This window comes from Pungitius pungitius, chromosome 6 (genome assembly GCF_949316345.1).
Source record: "Pungitius pungitius chromosome 6, fPunPun2.1, whole genome shotgun sequence".
NCBI classification, from domain to species: Eukaryota; Metazoa; Chordata; class Actinopteri; order Perciformes; family Gasterosteidae; genus Pungitius; species Pungitius pungitius.
In genome coordinates this window covers 14,990,887-15,012,652 of record NC_084905.1, presented here as the reverse complement: position 1 = coordinate 15,012,652, position 21,766 = coordinate 14,990,887, and the positions used below count along the sequence as shown (strand labels likewise).

The 21,766-nt window shown below is 42.8% G+C and overlaps 3 protein-coding genes across 3 annotated transcripts; all 3 read right to left on the bottom strand.

The window, feature by feature from the left end:
- Positions 1–172: 172 nt before the first annotated feature.
- On the bottom strand, positions 173–2,344 carry arpp19b (cAMP-regulated phosphoprotein 19b). Its single transcript, XM_037451855.2, has 3 exons — positions 2,042–2,344; positions 1,406–1,528; positions 173–1,316 (listed from the first exon to the last, which is right to left on the bottom strand). Exons 1-3 carry the CDS (start codon positions 2,084–2,086, stop codon positions 1,146–1,148), a joined length of 339 nt encoding a protein of 112 aa, XP_037307752.1. The 5' UTR covers positions 2,087–2,344; the 3' UTR covers positions 173–1,145.
- Positions 2,345–3,085: 741 nt separating this feature from the next.
- rsl24d1 (ribosomal L24 domain containing 1) lies at positions 3,086–5,802 on the bottom strand. Its single transcript, XM_037451854.2, has 6 exons — positions 5,644–5,802; positions 4,773–4,886; positions 4,593–4,665; positions 4,434–4,497; positions 3,600–3,685; positions 3,086–3,449 (listed from the first exon to the last, which is right to left on the bottom strand). Exons 1-6 carry the CDS (start codon positions 5,722–5,724, stop codon positions 3,373–3,375), a joined length of 495 nt encoding a protein of 164 aa, XP_037307751.1. The 5' UTR covers positions 5,725–5,802; the 3' UTR covers positions 3,086–3,372.
- A 906-nt stretch (positions 5,803–6,708) lies between these two features.
- Positions 6,709–20,776, bottom strand: LOC119196260 (protogenin B). Its single transcript, XM_037451798.2, has 19 exons — positions 20,651–20,776; positions 19,795–20,094; positions 16,737–16,881; positions 16,458–16,591; positions 16,064–16,360; positions 15,737–15,896; positions 15,387–15,634; positions 14,646–14,810; positions 14,076–14,381; positions 13,142–13,327; positions 11,270–11,365; positions 10,966–11,152; positions 10,733–10,860; positions 10,401–10,571; positions 10,093–10,275; positions 9,444–9,567; positions 9,202–9,340; positions 8,972–9,079; positions 6,709–8,873 (listed from the first exon to the last, which is right to left on the bottom strand). The coding sequence occupies exons 1-19, from the start codon at positions 20,715–20,717 to the stop codon at positions 8,532–8,534; spliced, it is 3,486 nt and encodes a 1,161-aa protein (XP_037307695.2). The 5' UTR covers positions 20,718–20,776; the 3' UTR covers positions 6,709–8,531.
- Positions 20,777–21,766: the final 990 nt, after the last annotated feature.

The window sequence follows — 21,766 nt, the reverse complement described above, 5'->3', positions numbered from 1 at the left end:
GCTGCATAATTAGAGAATTCCTTAATACTTGCTAAATCAAATTCCTTTTTTGTCCTTGTGCAACACCGACAAACAAATGAAGACATACTTTGTATACTTTAAGGTTTCCATCTTACATGCGTACAACATAAACTGGGCTCTTCTTGGTGTGGGTAGTTTAAATAACATGATACATTATGCAAAACTATTTTATTTACAAAACAAATGGCACAGTATGACTGCACAGTAAATGCACATGCACACTCCAGACATGACATTGGAGTTTCTTCCCATAAAATCCTAAGTGATTCCAGTCAGACAGTGACAGACATTTCAGGCAAAATTCATAACTAAGATTCTCACTGAGGGAGCAAATATTGCTCAAGAGGAACAACGGTGCATTACTTTTAAGGCCATTTTAGAGGTTAGGATGAGATGGACACTAGCAGCAAGTCCTTGCAAACCAATGTCACTAAAATTAATTAAAATACAGCTGGCTATAAGATGTGTGTGTGTGTGTGTGTGTGTGTGAGATCTAATTGTCAGTACTTTGAAAGCACAGAATCTTCAGTGACAGGAGCGGGCACAAATAAAGGATTAGGAAACCAGAAAAAGCAAATTTACATCACTTTTCACTATTTAAAACAGATATGCCTCCATATGAGCAGCTGAAGACTGCATTGCTAAGTGTGAGTCATATCTGTAATTCACACTTCTACATACATAACTCAATGCAAACTGCTCATGGCTGTAACTCAAGTATTTTTACCCCTGTAATTATCAGTAATATGGCAGAACAAGATTCCTCTGCACGGGCGCTTAACTTCTGTTAGACAAGCAATTTGTATGGAGACATATATATTTAAAAGTGAATAGGCCATGCGAATTACCAATAACTTCATTCTTTTCTATATTGTTTATAATCAATCATCATTCAGTCTTTTAAGATCTTGAGAAACATTTTCAGCTACTTCCAAATGTTTGATTTAACCCAATAACAATTCAGTGCCTGAAAGTTGCCACATTTTCTCAAAAATTTGGCTTGGTACATAACTTGTTCTTGGAGAATACACAGAAAGGTAGGGGGAAAAAAAACAAAAAACACTAACAGCAGGTAGATATAAAGTGGGTGTTGGAATGGTAACCAGAGAGTAAACATGAAACCATCAACCGGCCAGTTTGCTGGCCACAATTGAAGTCTTTCTCTGAGGCAGATCCTGAGGCGTTGGGATGTGCCCCCCTGTGATCTCAGCCTTCTCTGTTGGGGCTGATGGCAACTGTTTATTCTTCATTTTCGCCTTGGCCATGTTGTAGTCACCAGAGTCAAAATACTTTGGCTGGACAAAGAACAAGAGTTTAAGTTAGAATATTGTGAGACTGGTATTCAAGAAATAAAGAGTTAGCCATGTTTGGGTATGGAACGCACCCCCTTCTGAAGTCTTTTCCTGAGCAAGTCTGAGCCTCCAGGCTTGGCTCCCAGGTTAGGATACCTGGCCTTCAGCTTGGCCTCCTCTGCTTTTTCTGGACTGACTACTTTGTCCTCCATTTCCTGCAGAAAGAAGAGCAGTGCACGGACGGTAAATGCTCCACTGAGCTGAGAAAATAAGTCAGTCTGCGCACAAGTAATTAGCGATGAATAAGACGGCAATAAACATTATGATAGCATCAACAGTTACATCGTGTGCGGTTAAAATTGATTTTTCTATTTCAAAATACGGAGACGCCGCCATGAGGAGAAACCAGTGTTTGCACTGGCGTACATGAAATCTTCACAATTATCTTAGCATATCGAGCTACCGTAACCCATTCTAGCTAAGCAATCAACATATTTATAAAGAACATCTGCGCAACTTCCTGGCCTCGAAACAGTATTTCAGTTTTGCATCACCAATGAAACGCAACGAGCTCACTAGCTAGTGACTTGGCGGTAGCATCTTTGGTGACATTGGCTACAGGCTAACTAGCATGATGCTAATCGTCTGCTAATTTAGCAGACACGACATGCTAACAGCACTAGCTAACATTTGCTAAATTGGCAGTTGTGTTTATAGCTACAATTTACCTGCTGTTCCTCCGAAGTCCTAGTTCCTTCAACCTCCTCGGACATGGCGGTAGTGATTACCTGCTTTAATCGCAAAACCGCGGGCGAAACGACAGCCGTTAAACCAGCTCTTCTGGAGGATGAAAGGTGCTACTGGCTGCGAACGATGGAAACGAATAGGCGGGCGAGGGCAGCTGCCTGTCATGCACAGCCTGTCCAGCAACAGGCCGGTGAGTCGATGCCAGAGATGCCGATGGGAAACAGACCAGGACCATCAGATCCCAGCGTGTCAAGCGCCCGACGGTGGTTTTAAGTTGACCCTTATTGTCTATCGTGCCGTGTAGTCATTTTAATATCTGAGCGGGAGGAGGCGTGCTTTAAGACATGAACTGCATACCATATGGAGATGTTACGTTGTTTATTCATGCATTTGTACTTTTAGTATGGTAGGAACACTCATTTTCTGTAAAACCTCTTTAATTAGGTTTATATTTAGATGCACGCCAATTTCCACAATACGAAGATGAAGAGAAATTAACAATGCAGATTTCCCCTTGACTCATTGCCTTAAACCACAATGTAATCTTTATAATTTGTTGGGATTTTGTCAAAAACAATGAGATCTATCTGCTATCCGAGGTGATAGATATTTACAAATTCACTTTTTATACGTCTTCCATATAATAGGCTAAATTATTCTGTTGAATTAACTTTCAGTTAACTATTTAAATGAGTGAATTTGCAAATGATCATGGGTCAATGTTATTTCGTTGCTGATAGCATTAGATTTTGTTTAGGTGAACCATACCTCATTCTATGAGGTGCTCACATTATATACATGCACAGGTGTGCAGTGTAGGAAATTGGTGCAAACTTTTCACCTACATAAGTGTTTATTCTCACACTTTTCAAAGCATTCAGCCACAATTCCCATGTAAAACAAAACTGACAAATCATTTGATCCTCACATATGAAAAACAAATTTCATATACTTGTGATACTAACATATTGAATGTATCTATAGTTATAGTACAGTCCATTTAAAAGGAAATAATAAACAAACAATTAGCCATAAGAAGTTTATTACATCTTTGTTACCTCAACCTTTTCTGCATGACCAAAATACATTTTATTACACAGAACGATAGCACAACATTTTTTCACTCTCAGGTATCACAGGAAAGAATTTGGAAGGTCTGTGGTTAAATCAATGTACAGATATTTAAAACTAATTGCATTACTTTCTATTGTGAGTAATTTGGATATTGTAATTCAAAAAACAGAAGTACAAAATAATACCAGGTCAACTTGCTCATAAGTTATCACACAAACAAGACTCCTTGGGTTTAAGATTAGTTCTCTTCATCCGCCATGTCCACGTCCTCTTGTAACTTCTGCACCATTTTGTCTTCCATTTGTTTGGCCTTTCCTGTAAAAACAAGACACAAAAATTTAACAATGCTGAAATCCCAAAATAGCCTTGAGCTGTATTTTGTTTGACAAAATGTTTTTAATACTACATAAACTGACAGAAATTCATTGTCACATATTGTCCTCAGACAAATGGCAATATTCTTACCTGCATGTGGTGCTTTGATAAGGTGAATATTTTTCTTCACTTCGGTGATGGCCGCTTCCTTGTCCAACTGTTTGCCCTTCTTTAATCTATTAGGCGGAAACAAACAGAAAAGGTGAGACACGTTGTTTTTCCAAATCTTATAAATACCATATTTGTCAAATAACAAAGCAGTGGATGGATATTAATTGTCAAAATAATTAATAAATAACGTCTATTCCTTGACCTCAGTCAAGGAAAATTGTTTTGCAGTCAAGGAAAGATGGTTAGAACTCATGAGGCTTTAGGAAAAGAAAACCAGAGTTTAGGGACTCTGACTTCACTTTCACTAAGCTACACAGTTATGAGACGGGAGATGAATGTCAGAGACGTCAGTCTGCAGTGAAGAAACTGCAATTTCTCAGGACATGGACACCTTCATTCATGTGTTGTTACAGTGCAAAGTCATGCAGACAACATAAAGAACCAGGTTCAAAGTATTATTAACACGGCTGCCATATAAATGAGTTTTACTTATATGATCTGCGTTTCTCAGTCACGAGTTATTTATCCTTAACGGGCGAATGATTCGTCACTATTTAAATATTGCCAACCCAAGGACGGAATCATCTCCTTTCCTAAAGGAGGTCCAGTGGTTTCTGTGCTAAAGGATTCAACTAGGGAACGATTAAAGCACCTTTCCTTAGCATTAGAGAATTTGAACGGCTCTTATCACGGCGGCCACCTCTACTACTTCTGGCTCATTTCCCTCAATTAAGAACCTTCCTAAGTAAATTTGACAATTCAAATCCAGCCAGTCACAGAGAGATGATCTTGAACTATGAATGACTTGCTCACCTGTTCATGATAAATCTTGCCTGTCGTTTCCGTTTAATTTCCTCCACTCTCTTCATGGCTTCCACTGTAGATATAAAAGACACAATCCCATCAGTTCAAAAAACAAATGAAAAAACAAACAAATACACAAGTAAATATGAGATTTTTTTTTTACAATACCTGTTTTGTCCCACAGTCCCCTGTTATATTTAACAGGTAAATTTCTACGTTTCTCAAACTCAAGGGAGTTATCCTGAAAAAGAGAAATTGTGTTGGATAAGTATATATATATATATATATATATATAAACATTTTAAAAATGAAACATGACATGACATTTTCCTTTGATATTCAACTCACCACTGTCAACTCCTTTCCTGCTGCCTTTCTGAATGCTTTGGTCCATCTTGTTTTTCTTGGGTTACGCTTCTTCTTGAAATTCCGATGGCATTTTGATTTGCAGAATCTGAACGACTACATACGTTTAGAAAGAAGTAAAAGGGTCATTAGTGCTTTGAATGGATTTGAAAAGCCAGTTAATGTTGCTTGGATATAAATAGAGTTAGACAAATGAAGCAAGAGAGATTTGATAGTAATCAGTCAAAATGTTGACATGCTCGAGGCTACCTTTATGGGGAAACATTGACGACATGTTTTAGGTAGGTTAGAAAACAGATATTTGTTATGACTGTAATATAACAGAAAACAAATGATCATGTGAAATAAGTTTGGTGTACCACACACATGGACCGGTAACGTTATGATGGATATGTACAGCCGAACTGACAAGTTTAAATCATATAATTGACAAAATCTCTACAGCAAGTTTAAGTCTCATACATGGCTGATAAGACGATTTTCCCAGCGTAACAATGGGCGCCCTATAGGGGGCGTCATTACGCCACAGGCCGTGCAGAAGGCCCTGCTAACGTTAGTTAAATGTCCGCATGTTCACGAGCTTTCTTTATAATCGAAGGCAGTACGTGTCAATTATGCCAGATATGAAGGCTCAACTCCACGTTGTAAATAACACGTATTAAATATCCATCACTTTGAATTGTTAACACTGAGCGAAGATCTAAAATAAAAACACGTCGACCCCACGTGAGCGAGAACGGCACGTTATATTAGCAAGCTAATGCTAGCCAGCTAGCTACATGGCCACCGCTGACAGTCAAACCAAAGCTTCCGTTAGTTACACGATCATTCAGGTGGAAAATCATGATCATACCTTGCAGTCGTTCCTTACGAACATCACCCCATGCCCCGGGTACACTGGTCCCGAGCAGAAGTAACATTTTTCGATACGCATTGTCACAGCACAGATGCTGCGTGCCACCAACGGTATCAACAGGACCGCCCGGTTTCTTCTTCGTCGTTTTCCTCCTCTTTTTTTTCTTCTTCTCTTTTTGGATTTGCTTCCGCAGCACTGAGTAGGAATTGGCTGCCCCCATCTGGACATAACAAGTTCCCATCTTTAATTTTACATTGCAGTCAAGTAACGTTACATATTGCAGAGACGATTGGAAGTAATTAACAAGTTGATGCAGCAATATTGTTAAACGTGCTCGAACTCTCTCCGGAACTACAACAATGCAGAATAGTATAACCTATTATACATGAATACTACCATACTATACATGAATAACGTATTTTTGTTTTAAAAACTCACTATTATGAATATATATGAACGAAACATATTAACTGGGCAAATAGTGAAATGTAAATTATTTTTTCTAAATATGTATTTTATTTTTATTAAAGGATGTTTTATTGTATGTATACATTTGGTTGTATCTTTCTACAATGCATTCCACATATTGCCACTGTACCTTTTTGGCAATCATATGCAGATAGTTAGTGAACACATAATAAAAATGTTTAGAAGTACTTCATAATCTTTTATTTTTGACAATTTAATATGAAAAACAACATTTCCTTCTTCATATTGATAAATCCCTGTGTTTTATTGTTTGACAATGATTCTCAAGGCCTGCATTATTGTTCCTAACAAGCCGTTTTTTTTAAACTGTATTTACTGTGGTATTGAAACTATTCCATATCATCTAAACTTTTCAATAAACATTAAAGGTTCATAAAAAGGCAGACACACACACACACACACACACACACACACACACACACACACACACAAGCCTACACACACACAGAAGCACACACATACTCAAACCTAAGAAGACAAAGAGTGACACACTACAATTTTCCAAGAACAATTTTATTATCTAGTATTTGCAATCATCTTGAGGATATCAATAAAGTCTGTTGCACCACTTAAAATACTTGCTTTGTTGCAAACTTTGGATTAGAAGATCTATTTTGCTATTCAAAATCAGAAATAAAATGTAAAACATAACTTAAACATTAACATTTAAGTCTACTCTATAAATCTACAATTGGCATCTGATTTAAGTCAGCAAAAGTATCTGTGAATATCAAATTAACCTCTTATCATAATGTGTTACACAGACAAGCTTTGAACTTAAAACCAGCTGCATTAATTTAGAAAAAATGTCACATTTAAATTGCAAAATGTTTTTGTTTGCAAAGAAAAGAAAAACTAAAATGTCCATTTTAATCTACCTGGGTATCATTCAGATAAAATCCCATTGATATAAAATACAGCAGAACAATTTGATATCTCAAGCTTCAAAAAACCTTTTTCAAAATGCCTTTCTAGCAATTAAAACCATTGGAAATTATATCACATTTAAATGCAAATAATGTAAGTGGAAACCAAAGAAAATCACTAAATAACAGAGACCTCAAATTTCTTTGGTTAGAACTATTTGTATTACAAAGATATAAAACTTGATTATGTTGCTCTTCACACACAGGGTTTCTATTTTGATAGTCCTGAATCCTTCATCGTCACACCTGGACAGGAAGTATTATGGAGAGAGAAAAAGAATTCTCCCCATACAGCCATATTGTTGACAGGTAACAGATGATTCTCCAAACAAAGAATAAATATCATCATCTATCACTGGCTGGACAAACTAGATCTTTGGTCTCGTGTCAAATATTTCCACCTCTCAGCACCAAAGATCCACTGAATGAAAAGCCACACCCATGTGAGGAAGGAGACAACTCTTTGGATAATAGCATCGGCATCACCGCTGCATTTAGCAATGGTTCGAGAAGGCATACGGAGCACAAGATGTGCTAAAGCTTTTACCTGAATAAAGCATCGAGAACACGTCTACTGAGTAAAGCATTCAAACCACCATTCGAAGGGAAATTTACATCATTGGCGAGAACAATATTTTTGGCGAAACGCATCCTCAATGTATATTCTCTATATTTTTGGTTGCGTTAGAATATCTATTGTATTATCAAAACTCTTTGGGTGCAATTTTTCCCCTTCTTTGGATCTCATCTCTTCTATAGTATGCAAAGCCCTTTCGATATTAAGGCCATGTTAAAGCTTTGAGTTCAGCGCACTGGAAATGCCAAACGATATTGTATGATAAAGCTCAATGAGCTTGACAATATCTAATGCACTTGTTATTTTTCACAACATACAACATTCAAAGACAAATAAATGTGAAACAAAAGCTCTTAAAACCATGACAATTAGTTTCAAGTTTCAAAAATTCAATATAACCTCTCTCAGCCTTTATATAATAACTTCTCAACAGAGGTTTCAAGACATGGCAATAAAATGTCTTCACCTTGTCCCCTGAGTCTGAGATAATACTGCACAATATATGGCGAAAAGGAGGTAGTAATGTATACATATGAACAACATGGAGGTAGATAATCAGTGAAAAGGGCCCAACTTCACCCTCTGCTCCAGTGGAAAGTTATTAAATATAATGAAAATGTATCACAGCACTTTTTAACATTCATCATGGGTGAGCTTTGGTCCAACACAGACAACGCCAAAAAAGACAAACAGGTAGGACGTTAACAGAAAATGGAAATGAAATGTCGTAACAAACATTCACGCAAAATCCTGAGGTAGATCCGAAAGCGAAAGCACATTTCGTCCATCCGGCAGCAGCCGGCTCCCTGATGGCGGCGCGGCTCGTCTCAGCGGGCGAGCGAGGTAGAAGCGGCGGCGTGAGCTGCTGCAGAGCCGATTTGGGCTGGTGGACGTCAGGAGCCGACGGCGTGCGACGTGTGCGGCGCCGGGCGCCTCGACGCCGCCTCCTCGTTCTCCGCCTCGAAGGACTGTTTCAGCTCGGCGGCGGGGCGATCGTCCGACCCGTAAGACGCGGGCCTGGAGCCGCGGCCGGTCGAAGGGTCGCTCGCCTCTTCGTTGGAGTAGTTCCCCGAGTCTCCCGTCCCTCGGCTGCCCTCGCTGGCTTGGGAGCTCTCCGAGTGAAACGGCCCGTAGATGATCTCCCGGGACGACGGCGGCAAGGGCGCCGAACCCAACTGCTCGTCGTACCTCAAGACTGTTTTTCCAGCTTCGTATAAGCTCGCTCTCCTCTCGGCCTGGTGGGATAGAGATGAGCAGATGGAAAGATTTTTTTTTTTTAAAAGATCCGACTCACAAGAAAGCCGATTGACCGGAATGATGATGCATCACTTACATCACTTTCATCTGGATTCCTGATTTCCCTCTTCAGGAGCAGCCACCGCTTGCTTTGGTTCTTACTGCTGATTGGACCGGCGGTATTTATGACCATGTTAGCTCCACCCTGTGACAAATGAGAAAACATATGAGACACTCTCTAATGGTCCTGGGCTCTTTTGAACATTGGACATGCGTTCAATTAGGAATCACCGTCGCACAATCACTGTCTCTGTCTGTTTGGCTCACCTTGGTATCTAGAAAGTGGTGACTTATCATGGGTATGAGGGCCTCAACATTCTCTCTATGGACTTCATTGGCCATGGACAAGCCAGCATGGGGACCTTCAGCAGCTCCCCCGGCCGTGACCTTGTGACTGGAGGATTTTCTACAAATCATACAAAGGCAATAATGTAAACAAACATAAGAAAAAAAACAATGTTGGTGTTTAATAATTGACAAAAATAACAGTTTTTGATCAAGATCCCTACCTTGGTCTTCCCTTACTGATGAGGATTAAGGCACACATAACAATACAGGCCAAGGCGATGCTCACACCAACAATGATCCCTGTCATAGACCTCTGGTCTATGTGGTAGACACCGTCCGATAGGACTGGAAGATAAACAGCAATGTTTCAGATGAGAAACGATCACATACACACATTACCCACAATTATTTCGGGAAAACGAATAATCAGGAGAGATGTTTTGGGTTAATGATTTATAGGGGTTGCCAGGAGCTGATGACCAAGGCCTCCTGCAGGATTGTTTCCCCCAGAGAGGAACTATCATTAAATCTCCACAGACCAGTTTTACTTATAATCATGAATCAATACGCAAAAAGTGCAAAATGCATCAGCTGACACTAAAAGGGCATTTCACCAGCACAGGATACATATACTTCCTGAAGCTACCATTGGTTTTATTAAAGCAACTTGATAAAATTAAGCATAATGAGAAGTTTGAAAACACTATTGTTATATTGTTCTCCTTTTGTGAAAATCAAACCATTACATTTCGAGCTGAGAATTCAAACATCAGAGTATATCTTTGCTTTTATAAAATGATGAAACTCCTTGCCAGCTTCATTCAACCAATAAATCAACTCGTCAATATGAGACACCTCGATGACGCTGACCTGCTGTATCTGGGAAGCTGTCAGAGTGCCTGGGGTTCTTGCTGCGTTTGTTGTTTCCCCACTTGAGCGCCAGCTCCACGATGTTGGAGAAAGGCCCGTCCCCGACCTGGTTGGAGGCAGAGATCTTCACCAGGTAAACGTTCCCGGCCTCCAGCTTCTCCAGCAGGGCCATTGTGTGGGTCCCTGTAAACAAAAAGCAGGATTAGAAGCACAGAAAACCGATACAGGCGCTCCTCACGCTCCATGAATAACTCATTTTACGGCTCCGTGTACCCCCCGACGCGTATATATCTGAACTCACTACTCACCCTCCCTCTGCAGTATTTGCCAGCGTCCCGCCATCCAGGCTTTCTGGGAAGCGTAAAGGATGGTATAGCGCGTGACCACCACGTTGGGTTCCAGGGGCTCCCTCCAGGACACCAGCGCAGTGTCGTCCTCGATCAGACTTACGCGCACTGCTGCGGGTGGTTGGCGAGGTGCTGCACAGAGAAAACCCCCATTCACAATAAACAACACGTGCTAAAAAGCTCGGTGAGGAAATATGCGATTATCTGATTTGAGTCCAAACGTGGGAGGGGCGGGACACACACACATAAGCATTGTCCCGACAAAAGGACGTTACAGTAGTTTACATTATTACCTGCAGGCAGAGTCTGATAATAAACAACAGAACTCCAGGGACTCGACATCTGGTCCGCGTGAAGCCGCACGACAAACTCATAGCGAGTGTTTGGATCCAGCTTCTGAACCGTCACACTCTGTCGGGTGCTGTGGGCCGACAACATGATGCACCATTAACCCAGAGGGTCCGAATCGTCACAAACAGCAAACGAATATGAATTCCAAGGAAACAAAGATCATTGGGGTTCTTACGTCTGCAGGTAGCGGACGGCCGAGGCGTTGTGGGTGCCCACGGGGGTACAGCGGACCGTGTAGCTGACGGCCTTTGCAGAGGGCAAAGCGGGACGGCTCCAGCTCAGGGACACTGCAGATGAGTTGTTGGCCAAGACGGCCACGCGATGCGGAGGCGGAGGAGCTGCCGCCAGTTGGTCTCTAGCCGCTGAACGGGGCCCGATAAAATGCATGTTTTCATCACATTTGTCAATTTTGAGAAAATGTTTGAAGACCTTTTTACGTTGTATGGCTTTTGAGACAAACACCAGAGAAATGTACTTACACACACATCCCGGGGTACTTGTTGTTTGGTCTGTCTGATAGCCATCTCCAGCTTGACTGACAGCCAGAATCTTTACATGATACTTTCTTCTCGGGTCTAAAACACAAATAACACATTTTTAGCCATTTCTACCCATGTTTCTTAAACATAATTTATCCAAAAACTGATGGGTCAAACTGACATTATAATAAAGGCTTAGTGGAGTTTTTTTTCTAATTAAGAGGGGCCAATAATGTACAAAGTTTAGATATTTCCATTGAAATACCAGAGTTGTATAGAGCACCCTTTGACAATTAGCTGCAGGAGACGACGTTTGCAGGTGATAAATGTGCATTCCCTTTGCATGGACCATGCACGGTCTCCTGAGCAACAACCTCTCATGTTTGGCCAGGTGTAAGAAGCATGAAAAAGATCAACCAGCCACAAGGCCCAGTTAATATGGTACGTAATCAATAAGAAAATCTAAATGATCACAAAGAAATATACATTTTCTTTCCCCCTTTGAAAGCCTTTACAAAATGTACAACTATTAAACCCTGTTCGTAGTACTAAGTTGTTATTTCAAACAAATACAAAAAGATACAGATAATAACAAAACAGTAATTAGCTGAAACTTGAAAAAACAAAGTAATTATTGGAAATACAAGGCTGCACCAAGCACTGTCTGTAACACATCAGGATTGTTGGGGCCTGCGTGCGTGCGTGTGTGTGTGTGTGTGTGTGTGTGTTTGGGGGGGGGGTCTTAGTTTGAAACGTGAGTGTTAAGAATTGTTTTATGCCTCTGGTGTGAAAGGTCAGCCGATGGGTATTGACCAGTGAAGGCGATGTGTCCAGGCCTGCTGGGGGGGGGGGCTGGGACAGGGTCAGCCTTCAGCTGCTGGGATCCTAGGCCCATGGGACCGGGGGGTGGGGGGGGGGAGGGGTCACCAGGTCAGGCCAAGATAGAACAGAAGGAATCTGGGCGCAGGACTGTGGGAGAGGGAGCTGGGCCCCTTTTGTTCCCCCTTTCACATCCTTCCTACTGGCCTCGTGTCATAGCCTTCAACTTCAAAGAAACGTGGCTCCGAAACTCAACATATACTAAGATTAGTGATACAGAAACCAGCTTGAGTGGTTATCGTTTATTAAGTGTTTTTTTTTTAAAAAGCTACCAGGTGAAGTTGTTTCACAGAGCTAGCTGTTACTACAAAAACATTATAATCTACCAACTTTTTGTGGATATGAACGACTTAGAATCTTCACCGTGCTAAAAGACTTGGATCACACAAAACGTAACCGTCTTAATGGCCCCGGTTCATGTTGCATATGGACCGCCAAGGGCTATTGATATGGACAGCACAGATGGGGGCAGGGTCCTAATGGAGGACTGCTGTCTCATGGCTAAAGGTCAGTGGCTCTGTCCAGCTTTGGCCAGTCCCAGGGTTCTTTGTTGGTTTGTTTCAGTGTCCTGCTAAAGGGGGCAGTGGCCCTGGGTCCTACAGGGCGGCTCTGGCCCTGGATGCAACACAATGGCCAGCGGTAATTATGCAACCCGCTGGATGGGAAACGGTGGTGGGAGGGACATCTGGCTCCTGACCTCTAACCCTGGGAGCCTGCTCTCACACAATACTGCAGCCAGACTGGAGGGGGCTACCGGTTAGGCGAGAGGGGTCAGCCCATATTGATCAGGACAGAGGGTAAAATGCAAATACGGGCTTCCAACTGCCCGTTTAATCAAATTGGGACCAAATTGAGTAAGAACGCATCGGTCACTCGCTGTGGTCTCCAAACCAAATGTACAGGTCTAAATTGTCCAAAAACACGGTCAAACATACAACCTAAATATTCCTCATCCACTCCAATATTCCACCATCACTTGAGACCATCACTCACCAAGGCCACTGATGGTGTAGGTGTAGGTTTGAGCCTGCAGCTGGATGGTGGGCTGCTCCGGTTGGCCTTCCTCATGGTAACACAGCCGGTAACCCTGGACAACCACAGATTGTGGGGAGGTTTGCCAGCGGGCCACTATGGAGGTGCAGTTAAGCGGCTCAAGTTGAAGAGTAGGGGCTGAAGGCACTACGGGGCAGAGACAGAAGAAATGTTATCAATACATACTATTTAAAAAATGAAGTATTGAGAAAAGGATGGATGGATGGATGGAGGATCATCTCATTAACACAATGGTTTGGGTGTGACCTAGTTATTAATTTTTTTAATTGGAAGATACCCATTAGATTTTAGGAGAAAATCTCGGATCACTCAAGTTTGAGATCTGGCTCTCAAATAAAAAAGTATAATGAAAATAGCCTTTTCATCACCTAAACATATAACCAAACTTCTGATAACAAACTGTCCAGCTAGGGTGGACAAACAGCCTCCCCCAACACACCAGGCCATGAAAAGAGGCTTTTCTTTCCCCCACATGGATGCCTGAGGCCCTCTCTTTATGACCCGTGACTGAGGCCACTCTAACATCACTGACAGCGAAGGGCAAAGGTTCCTGGGTAACCAACACAAAGAGTGTGGGACAAAGCTACAAGAGCAAACTCTACTCATAAGCCGGCTCCTCTGCGTGAGCTCCAGTGAACCTCCTGGTATTCTAAGAGCAGCGAAACAGCGACTTAACAAAAGCAAAGCACAACCTGTTACAATTTTGGCCCCCACGTTATTGGTTTCTATCACTATAGCAACCGGTTTGGTGGCCATCTAAGATGCCCAAGTTCAACCAAGGGTGAGAATCAATTCAGTTGTCCACGAAACTGCAGGAAATGAAGTAAACACAAGCCGCAGAAACATTTCCCCCTCTGCCCTCTTGCAGGTTTACCTTTGCCGCTCGACGTCTTAGGCGTGCGGTGCGAGGTCCACGCGGGGGGCTCACACCAGCCCGCGCGCGTGGCTGCGGCCATGCGCAGCAGGTAGATGGTGTCGGGCTGCAGGCCCTCCAGCAGATACTCGGTGCTGTTCTGAGGCAGCTCCACCGACGTGACGGCGCTGTACGCCGCTGTGCGGTAGGACAGCCGGTACGCCGACAGCCGGCCGCGGCTCACCTTGGCCGGCAGCGGCTGCCAATTCAACTTAATGTCCGTGGCGCTCTGGCTGATGAGACTCAGCTCCGGGGTACGCAAAGGCACTGTGGATGGACATGGGAAAACAATTAAAAAAAATACTTGACTGTGAAGTGGTGATGGATGTCTTTAGAATACAAACGTGAATGGCAACAGCCATAGTGTCATATCTCCTTATATCGATCAATTAGCTGTGTGTAGACTACAACAGAATACCCCCCCCCTTGTTTCCACTCAAAATGTGCTCTGTACAAACATCCCTAGCATGCAAGTTGGCTTAACTACCGGGGTGATTTATTGCAAGGAATGTTGGGAGACTTAATGCTCACCATCCTCCAGGGTATGCTGGCTAACTTGATCCGACATACGACTGGCTCCCATTGGCATGTAAGCCACGATGTAGAAGGTGTAGTTTCGAGCCGGCTCCAGGTCATCGATGATATAACTGGTCGTGTCGTTGCCGATAACAACTTGGTATTCTTCGTTGTTTAGACCTGACATGGAACAGATTATAAAGTGTGTTTAGGAAAAAGGTGTGGATTATTCAAAGATGCAAACGGGTCAGGGTCTTAAAAGGTGGATGGCGGCAGTTTCTGATTGCCGCCCATCTTTCGTATAAACATTTGTAACATAAAGCGCAGCCACTGAACTTCCTCCTGGACTCCGTCTGCAAACAGCAAACAAATGTGCCGACTACAAAAGGCGGATGTATGTTAACGGGGTTACTTAACTGTTATGTTTATGCTCCAGGTGAAATGTTTCTTGTTTGCAATAGTATGAGGCTTTAAAAAAAAAACTTTTTTAAAAGATACCCTGTCCCTTTAACTGCCATCAGAATGAGCGAGGGCAGGGGACAATGGACAGGCTGAACCCGTTATTGTGTTAGCGAAGTTGCCATTCTGAGTTCTCCTTGACCTCTGCTCTGTGCAGCTACAACAGATGGCCTTCACCATGGAAGGATTATCAAACGTGAGCGTGAGATAGCTTATTGGGGTTTTCCCTGATTGCATTTCACAACTCCTTGTTCACAAGAACTTCAATAAAACTTGGGTTTATTTCTGTAGTCTTACCTTCTGCCTTCATGTAGTGGATGGAGTAGGCAATGACTTTGTCTGCATTGTAGAGAGGTCTCTCCCAGGCCAGTAAGATAGCGGAGCTTGAGATGGTTTCTGCATGGATATCTCTTGGTGCACTGGGTCTGTCCTCGGACATGACTACGATAAGGCGAGCCAAGGACAGCACAGAACCCTGTTCACTCTCTGCCATGCACTGATAGATGGCATCGTCTTCGGGGATGATCTGGGTAATCACCAATTTACTGTGAAGAAATGAACACAATATTAACAAGCAGTACCAATATCTATACATTCAATAGTAACTGATGAGTTCCACAGTCCTTTGTTTGTTTTAAATGTAATACCTGTTGTACATCTTAATCCTCCCATTTAAGTGAACCTCTTCTCCATTCTTTAGCCACATGATGCGTGGCGGGGGCACTCCCTCGGCCCGGCACATGAACCGGGCAGTGCCTGCTCTTGGACGGGTCTGGCTCTCGGGCCTCTCCACAATGGATGGTGGAACTAAAGCAGAGACGTACGAGAAAAGTGATGAAAACACAGGATAACGCTTTCCATTCATTAACCCCGAAAACACTAATTGTGTGTTATCTTCTGTTGTGTTAAAGCACACAAAATGTGAGAAACAATGAGAACCAGTCGCTGTGTAACTACTTCTAAGTTGACGCTACCTTGAACTGTGAGGTTGGCTGCAGCAATGGTGTAGTTTCGGGTTCGAGGTGTGGTGGCCCTGCAGAGGTAGACTCCACTGTGTTTGGAATTAACATCCGTAATAACGAGGTTTCCATTGCCCAGCACCTTGGCGTTGTACACATCGATGGGTTTGCTGTCTGCACGGCTCCAGGAGATGATGGGCCAGGGATTGCCTGTGGCCACACACTCCATGACCACCGTTTCGTGCAGAGAAACCGTGACATTCTGAGGTCCTGCAATGATTCTGGGCCTCTGACGTGGTTTAGGGCCTACGTCTTTCCGAAAAAGGGGGGAAAAAATTGAAATCAATTCCCCATACAATATGATGGCTTAGTGCTCATTTCTAAAAATCCAGTCATACGATTTCTGTACCTTGGTTGACTGTCAGCTCGGCCTCTCTACTCTTCAAACGGCTGCCGATGTTAGTCGCCACGCATCGATACTTTCCAGCGTCCTCCACTTGTACATTGTAGATCTGAAGGACTCCATTGGGCAAAACTGTTATTCTGGGAACCAACAACGGTAACGTTAGAGTCTGGACTGGAGCGTACACGTTGAATGCAAACAGAGTTCTGGAGCAGCTTCTGGATAAACAAAACAAGCTGATTATGCGATGGTGCCTTAAAGGACTCGAGGCGTGTCAATGGCTACCTGTCTGTCTGTAGAGGTAATGTGCTTTGGTTGAGCTCCCAGGTGATTGTTGCAGGAGGGCTAGAGGTGACAGCACAGGAGAATCGGGCCAATGAGCCCTCAGCCACCTCCATTGGAACAGGATGCAAGACAAACTCTGAGATGCCTGTGGGAGAAAAAAAGGATCAACCAAGGTATCAGCGGTAGAAACTTAATTCATTAGCCTATCATGAAACCAATTAGCAGTTGTTTTAGTTGTTGGCTGATGATTTAAATATTCGAATACGTGTCCTCACAGTAATTTGTTTTCCGATTATTTGTGTTTGTCACAAAATATTTCTATCAATATCTGGTATGGCATCATAGATTAGGCATGCCAAGCCCTGGCTTTGACGGATGTTAACTGATTGTATGAAAGAAATTGACACCATGAGCTTGGTTGTCTGCAGATGAGCTATCAGGTCCCAAACTGACCAGCTGATCCAATCAATGGATCAATTGAAGAATGGCAGTGAAGGATGGATTGCTAGAGTGTTTTTTTAAAAGCAATACCCTTTGCATAAGAATGATTGGCTGCTTTCACTAGGAACAGATGTCGAAATGTATTTTTTTATTTTTGCAGAAGTGAGGGATGTTCTGATTCCACACAGCGGGAAAAATGCCACGTTGTCATATTCCTCTTCCACATATTTTAAAGTTGTCCATGCACATGTAAATGTTAGGCATAGAACCTGCTGCCTGTAGGAACTAGGTCCTACAGGCAACTAGATTAGGTCCAAGATCAAGTTGCTGAGTCACATTCTGTGGATGTGTATTCAAAGAGCCTTTCAATAATCACCACAAGTAACAACCCCCGATCTGCATTTGTCTCAGGAACACTGTCAGATATGACCAATGGCCTCTATTCATTAGGTGGTAACTCTGTCCCTTCCCCCTCCCTCACAGGAAGGAAGTCAATATCATGTTAAAGAAAATCAATAGCTTGATCCCCCACTGAAGCTCCACATTTAAATCCTCAGCATCAAAATTAAAGAGCAATACATTCATTTGAGACCTTATCTCATCAATAAAACACAAATAAACTGGAAACCATGCATATGGGAAGTGCATTAGGGAATAAGCCTAAACCAGGGCAATTACTCCTTTGGGGTTTGTTTGTGAACAATTCTTTTGAAAAGTCAGATGGTTTGCTAAGCATTCATACATCACAACCACATCCCATGTAATCCATGTAATTATGTTCCAACGGCCAGTATTTGGATGCGGTTCGGAATGATCCCTTTAGACAGAGCTGACTACCGATCATTAGAAGCTGTCAAAACGCAGGTAGGAAGTTAAAAACACTACGATGCCTTCCCTTCACTGGGAGATCTTCCCTCGAGCTGGGTTCTGTGATGGAGATGGTGGGTGCGGCCTGCAAGTACTGATGCTAATATGGCCACCTCTGTTGTAAAGAACAAATCAATGTCTAGGTCAAGAAGCACAAAGGTTTCCCTAAAAAGGTCAAAGTTTGCTTCAACCCCCCCCCCCCCCCCCCCATCCATTTATTTTCAACTCAAACCTAGATCGAAGTATTTTTACTATTAGTCGGCAAAGAGGATCTAGTTGTCCGAATGTTGTTGAAATAACTACATGCTAAGCACGTATGTATTTATTTTGAGGATATTGTAAGAAATATATGACAGAAAGCTCCCACTTCTGTCAATCCAAGAGGTGCTGAAACTGAAAAATGAAAACACCTCCTGGATGCAAACATTTTTTTGGAAGGATCATCTCTTTTTACTGGGATATGAGGACCGTTTAATCACATGACAAACTGGGCTTTCTTCAACAAAAAGGCTCTGCATGACAGGGCAACAGAGGGGCTGATCCAGTGAAAGGGGTTGTGGGCTGGGAGAGGGAACAACAGGGCAGCGCAGCCAGAGGAGGCCTGTGACATCACAAAGGCTTTCCCTGCTGACCCATGACCCCCAGGACCTGTGGACAGAAGGGGAGCACACAGGAGGCCCATCCTCCACTCCACACTGCCTACAGCTGATCACAAAACCTTTAACCCTTTCCCTGACAAAAGGCTGGATGCCGGGCCAAACTTTACTTCTTAAAAAAGAGTGATGTAGTCATCCTTTTTTTTGTTGTTGCTCTAATAATAAGAATACACTCAATTTAAAACAATCGTAACAAAGTTGTGAGAGCAGACGGTGGTGTGTTTATAAGCCTTTTATATTTTTATTATGTATTAAAGTATCTGTGTGATAATTGCATTGAGGGGTTTTATAGTTTTCTACTGTCAAGTACTGGGACAAACTTGCCCCAAACTTTCTAACCTCGGTATAAAAATCAGTAGATTTCAGAAGGCCACAGTGGTTTCCATGACACTAGTCAAGGGATGACCCCTAAGACCTGTGAAAAGCCTCCATGGTAGATCAGGCCCGTTGAATAGACACAGCTGTCCTGTCCACTGATATGTGGACAAACAAATGCCCCGAAAACCTACCCCTTTCTTCTGGTGCGGTCAGGGTGACTCCAAACAAAGGCTAAAAGCCAAGTGGCCTTTGAGAGATTCCTCTGTGTAGCAGACCATTCAGCAAGTACACAGAGCCACAGTCTGCACCCACAATGCAATCCCACTAACACAAGAAGAGAGGAGGCTAATTTCTGCCTAGTTCTGCCTACTTTTATAAGTAAGTAAGTGTTGTGTTTCCTTAAAACAGGGGACGGAGAGTGTACTCAGACTTAGAGCGGTCTGTTTATAGAGTATTTACGAGCTTTCAGATTGACTCTCCATCTACCTTTTACTGTCTCTTAAAACCACCCAATAACTGGAGCAACAGCTTTAAACTCGAGCATGACCAAGCCTGAACTACTTCCAAAAACATTAAAACTCAGACTTTAGAGGTTTGTCCTCACTGAAGAAAAAGAGAGTGGCGAACATCTGCTTCCCATCTTCAAGTTAACAACCCATGAACTTGCCATCATGATGCCTGTGTCCTGACACCACAGTACAACCATCAAGTTTAACCCGTCTTTAAAAAAAACTTGAAAACGGGGATAAGGTCCACGATAGCAGCTCCATACTTACTTGCGATAGTCAGACGTGATCTTTGGCTCAGGATCGCTCCATATTTGTTCTGCGAGAGGCACTGGTAGAATCCTTCATCCGAATCCCCCTCGCTATGCTTTATCTTTGGTATGTACAAGGAGCCGTTGGGCAGGAACTGTATGTGCTCGCTTTGTGCCAACTTAGCTCCGTTCTTCAGCCATTTGATGGTGACTGGAGGCAGCCCGTGGGCCTGACAGTCCAAGACCGCAGGGCGCCGTGGTAGAAAGGTAGCATCACTGGGCTCTGTGATGAAGGACAACTCGCTGAAACACAAAACACCTGGAGGAAAAGGAGGGGCCCATCAGTAAAGAGCTGGAGTGTAATATCACGGATAATACATGCAATATTACATCGAAATGACATTGATTTGTAATAAAAAACGTTATGAAAAAAAGAAAGCTCAATGGAGTTGTCGAATTTCTTAGTATGACCATAAAGTTGTGGTGGTTACCATCGATGCTTGACGTGGTAACAGAATAAATTAACACATGATTTATCTCTCAGAAACCGTGATGTAGCGTTAAAATATTCATGGTGTTTTAATATTCCCTTTCTTTAAGTCTTTAGGTCAGCATCAGCATCCGAACCGACGCACTTCGGTTGAACGGTTCGCTTTGGTGTGGAGAAACACCGAGATATTGGAAAATATCAGAAATGACCTGTAATCTCACCCGAGACAATGTTCAGAAAACAACGCTGTCTTTACACCAAACAACAACATTAAGCCGACAACGTGCACGCATTCGACGCTTAGCGCACAGTCCTCATCTGGTCAGCGCATCGCGGGCATTAATTAACCACAATAACATCAGCAAGAACGAAACCGCAAACTTACCTGACGAAGGCAGAAAGAAAACTACAAAAAGCCAGCGCTGGAAGACCTTCATTTTAAACTTCGCCATTTATCCGGATTTTTGTGTCATTTTCCTTCCACCGCGACCGGCTGCTGCGCTGCGTGCTGTCCGCGGGTCCCCCGAAGCGCTTCTGAGAGCCACAGAGCAACGAGGGCTCCACGGGGGACGTCCGGGGGGAGAGAGGGGGAGAGAGGCGCATGCGCAGACAGGCAAGAAGCTAAGTGCGTCTTAAACGACTGAGGTCCGGGGAACCCAGGGGCCTTCAGGTGGAACTGACATGACACCACTGGAAAAATGTCACTCATTTCGTCCATAAGATGACGTGAGGGTCGGAGATGAGGATTTGGCCCTTTCTAAATTCTCACACTATCAGCAAATATTTAAAAAAAATAACACGTAGATAACATATTTATTGATATCTGATTATTTGTTCCTTTGGTTTTTTGAGTTTGTGCAATTTGTCCCCATTTTTCACACGCTTTAACTTTATTATTGTCATCCTCTTGCTCCATGTTGTAGTTTACATCCCCTCCACTTTTTGTGTATACTTTGTATTCAGTCAAGCTGTCAAGTTGACAATAAAGTTGTGAAGCATTTACATTTAAAGCTCTAATTAGCTCCATGCATCACTATGAGGTAAATGTCACATTACAAATGAACACCTATGTCCCATTTTGCAACTTAGCCGTGTTAGATTTTCTATTGTGCACATCATATGTTCAAAACAACAACACAAGGGGAACAGTGTGAATTATCAGTTACAAAAGGCCACTGGTAATAAGGTCACCCTGAACAGCATCTGCTTCTACTAGAAAACCTGGTAATTGTGAGGAGATATTGATGGCTGCAAGTCAGCCTTCTAATGAATTCAGATATTGATCCAGAGACCGTGCCTTTTGACAATGACCCCCCACCCCCCATCTCGCAGTCCTCATTCAAAAGCAACACAATGGGCTGCAGCTGTGAGATCAGCCGTGCTGTATCAGCAAAACGCACATCCATTGATACAGGTAAATGCAGCCATCACATGTGTTGTGCTTTCCAATAGATATTAAATAACTTGTATTCTCAAATGCCTGTAACTTGTCATGTAATGA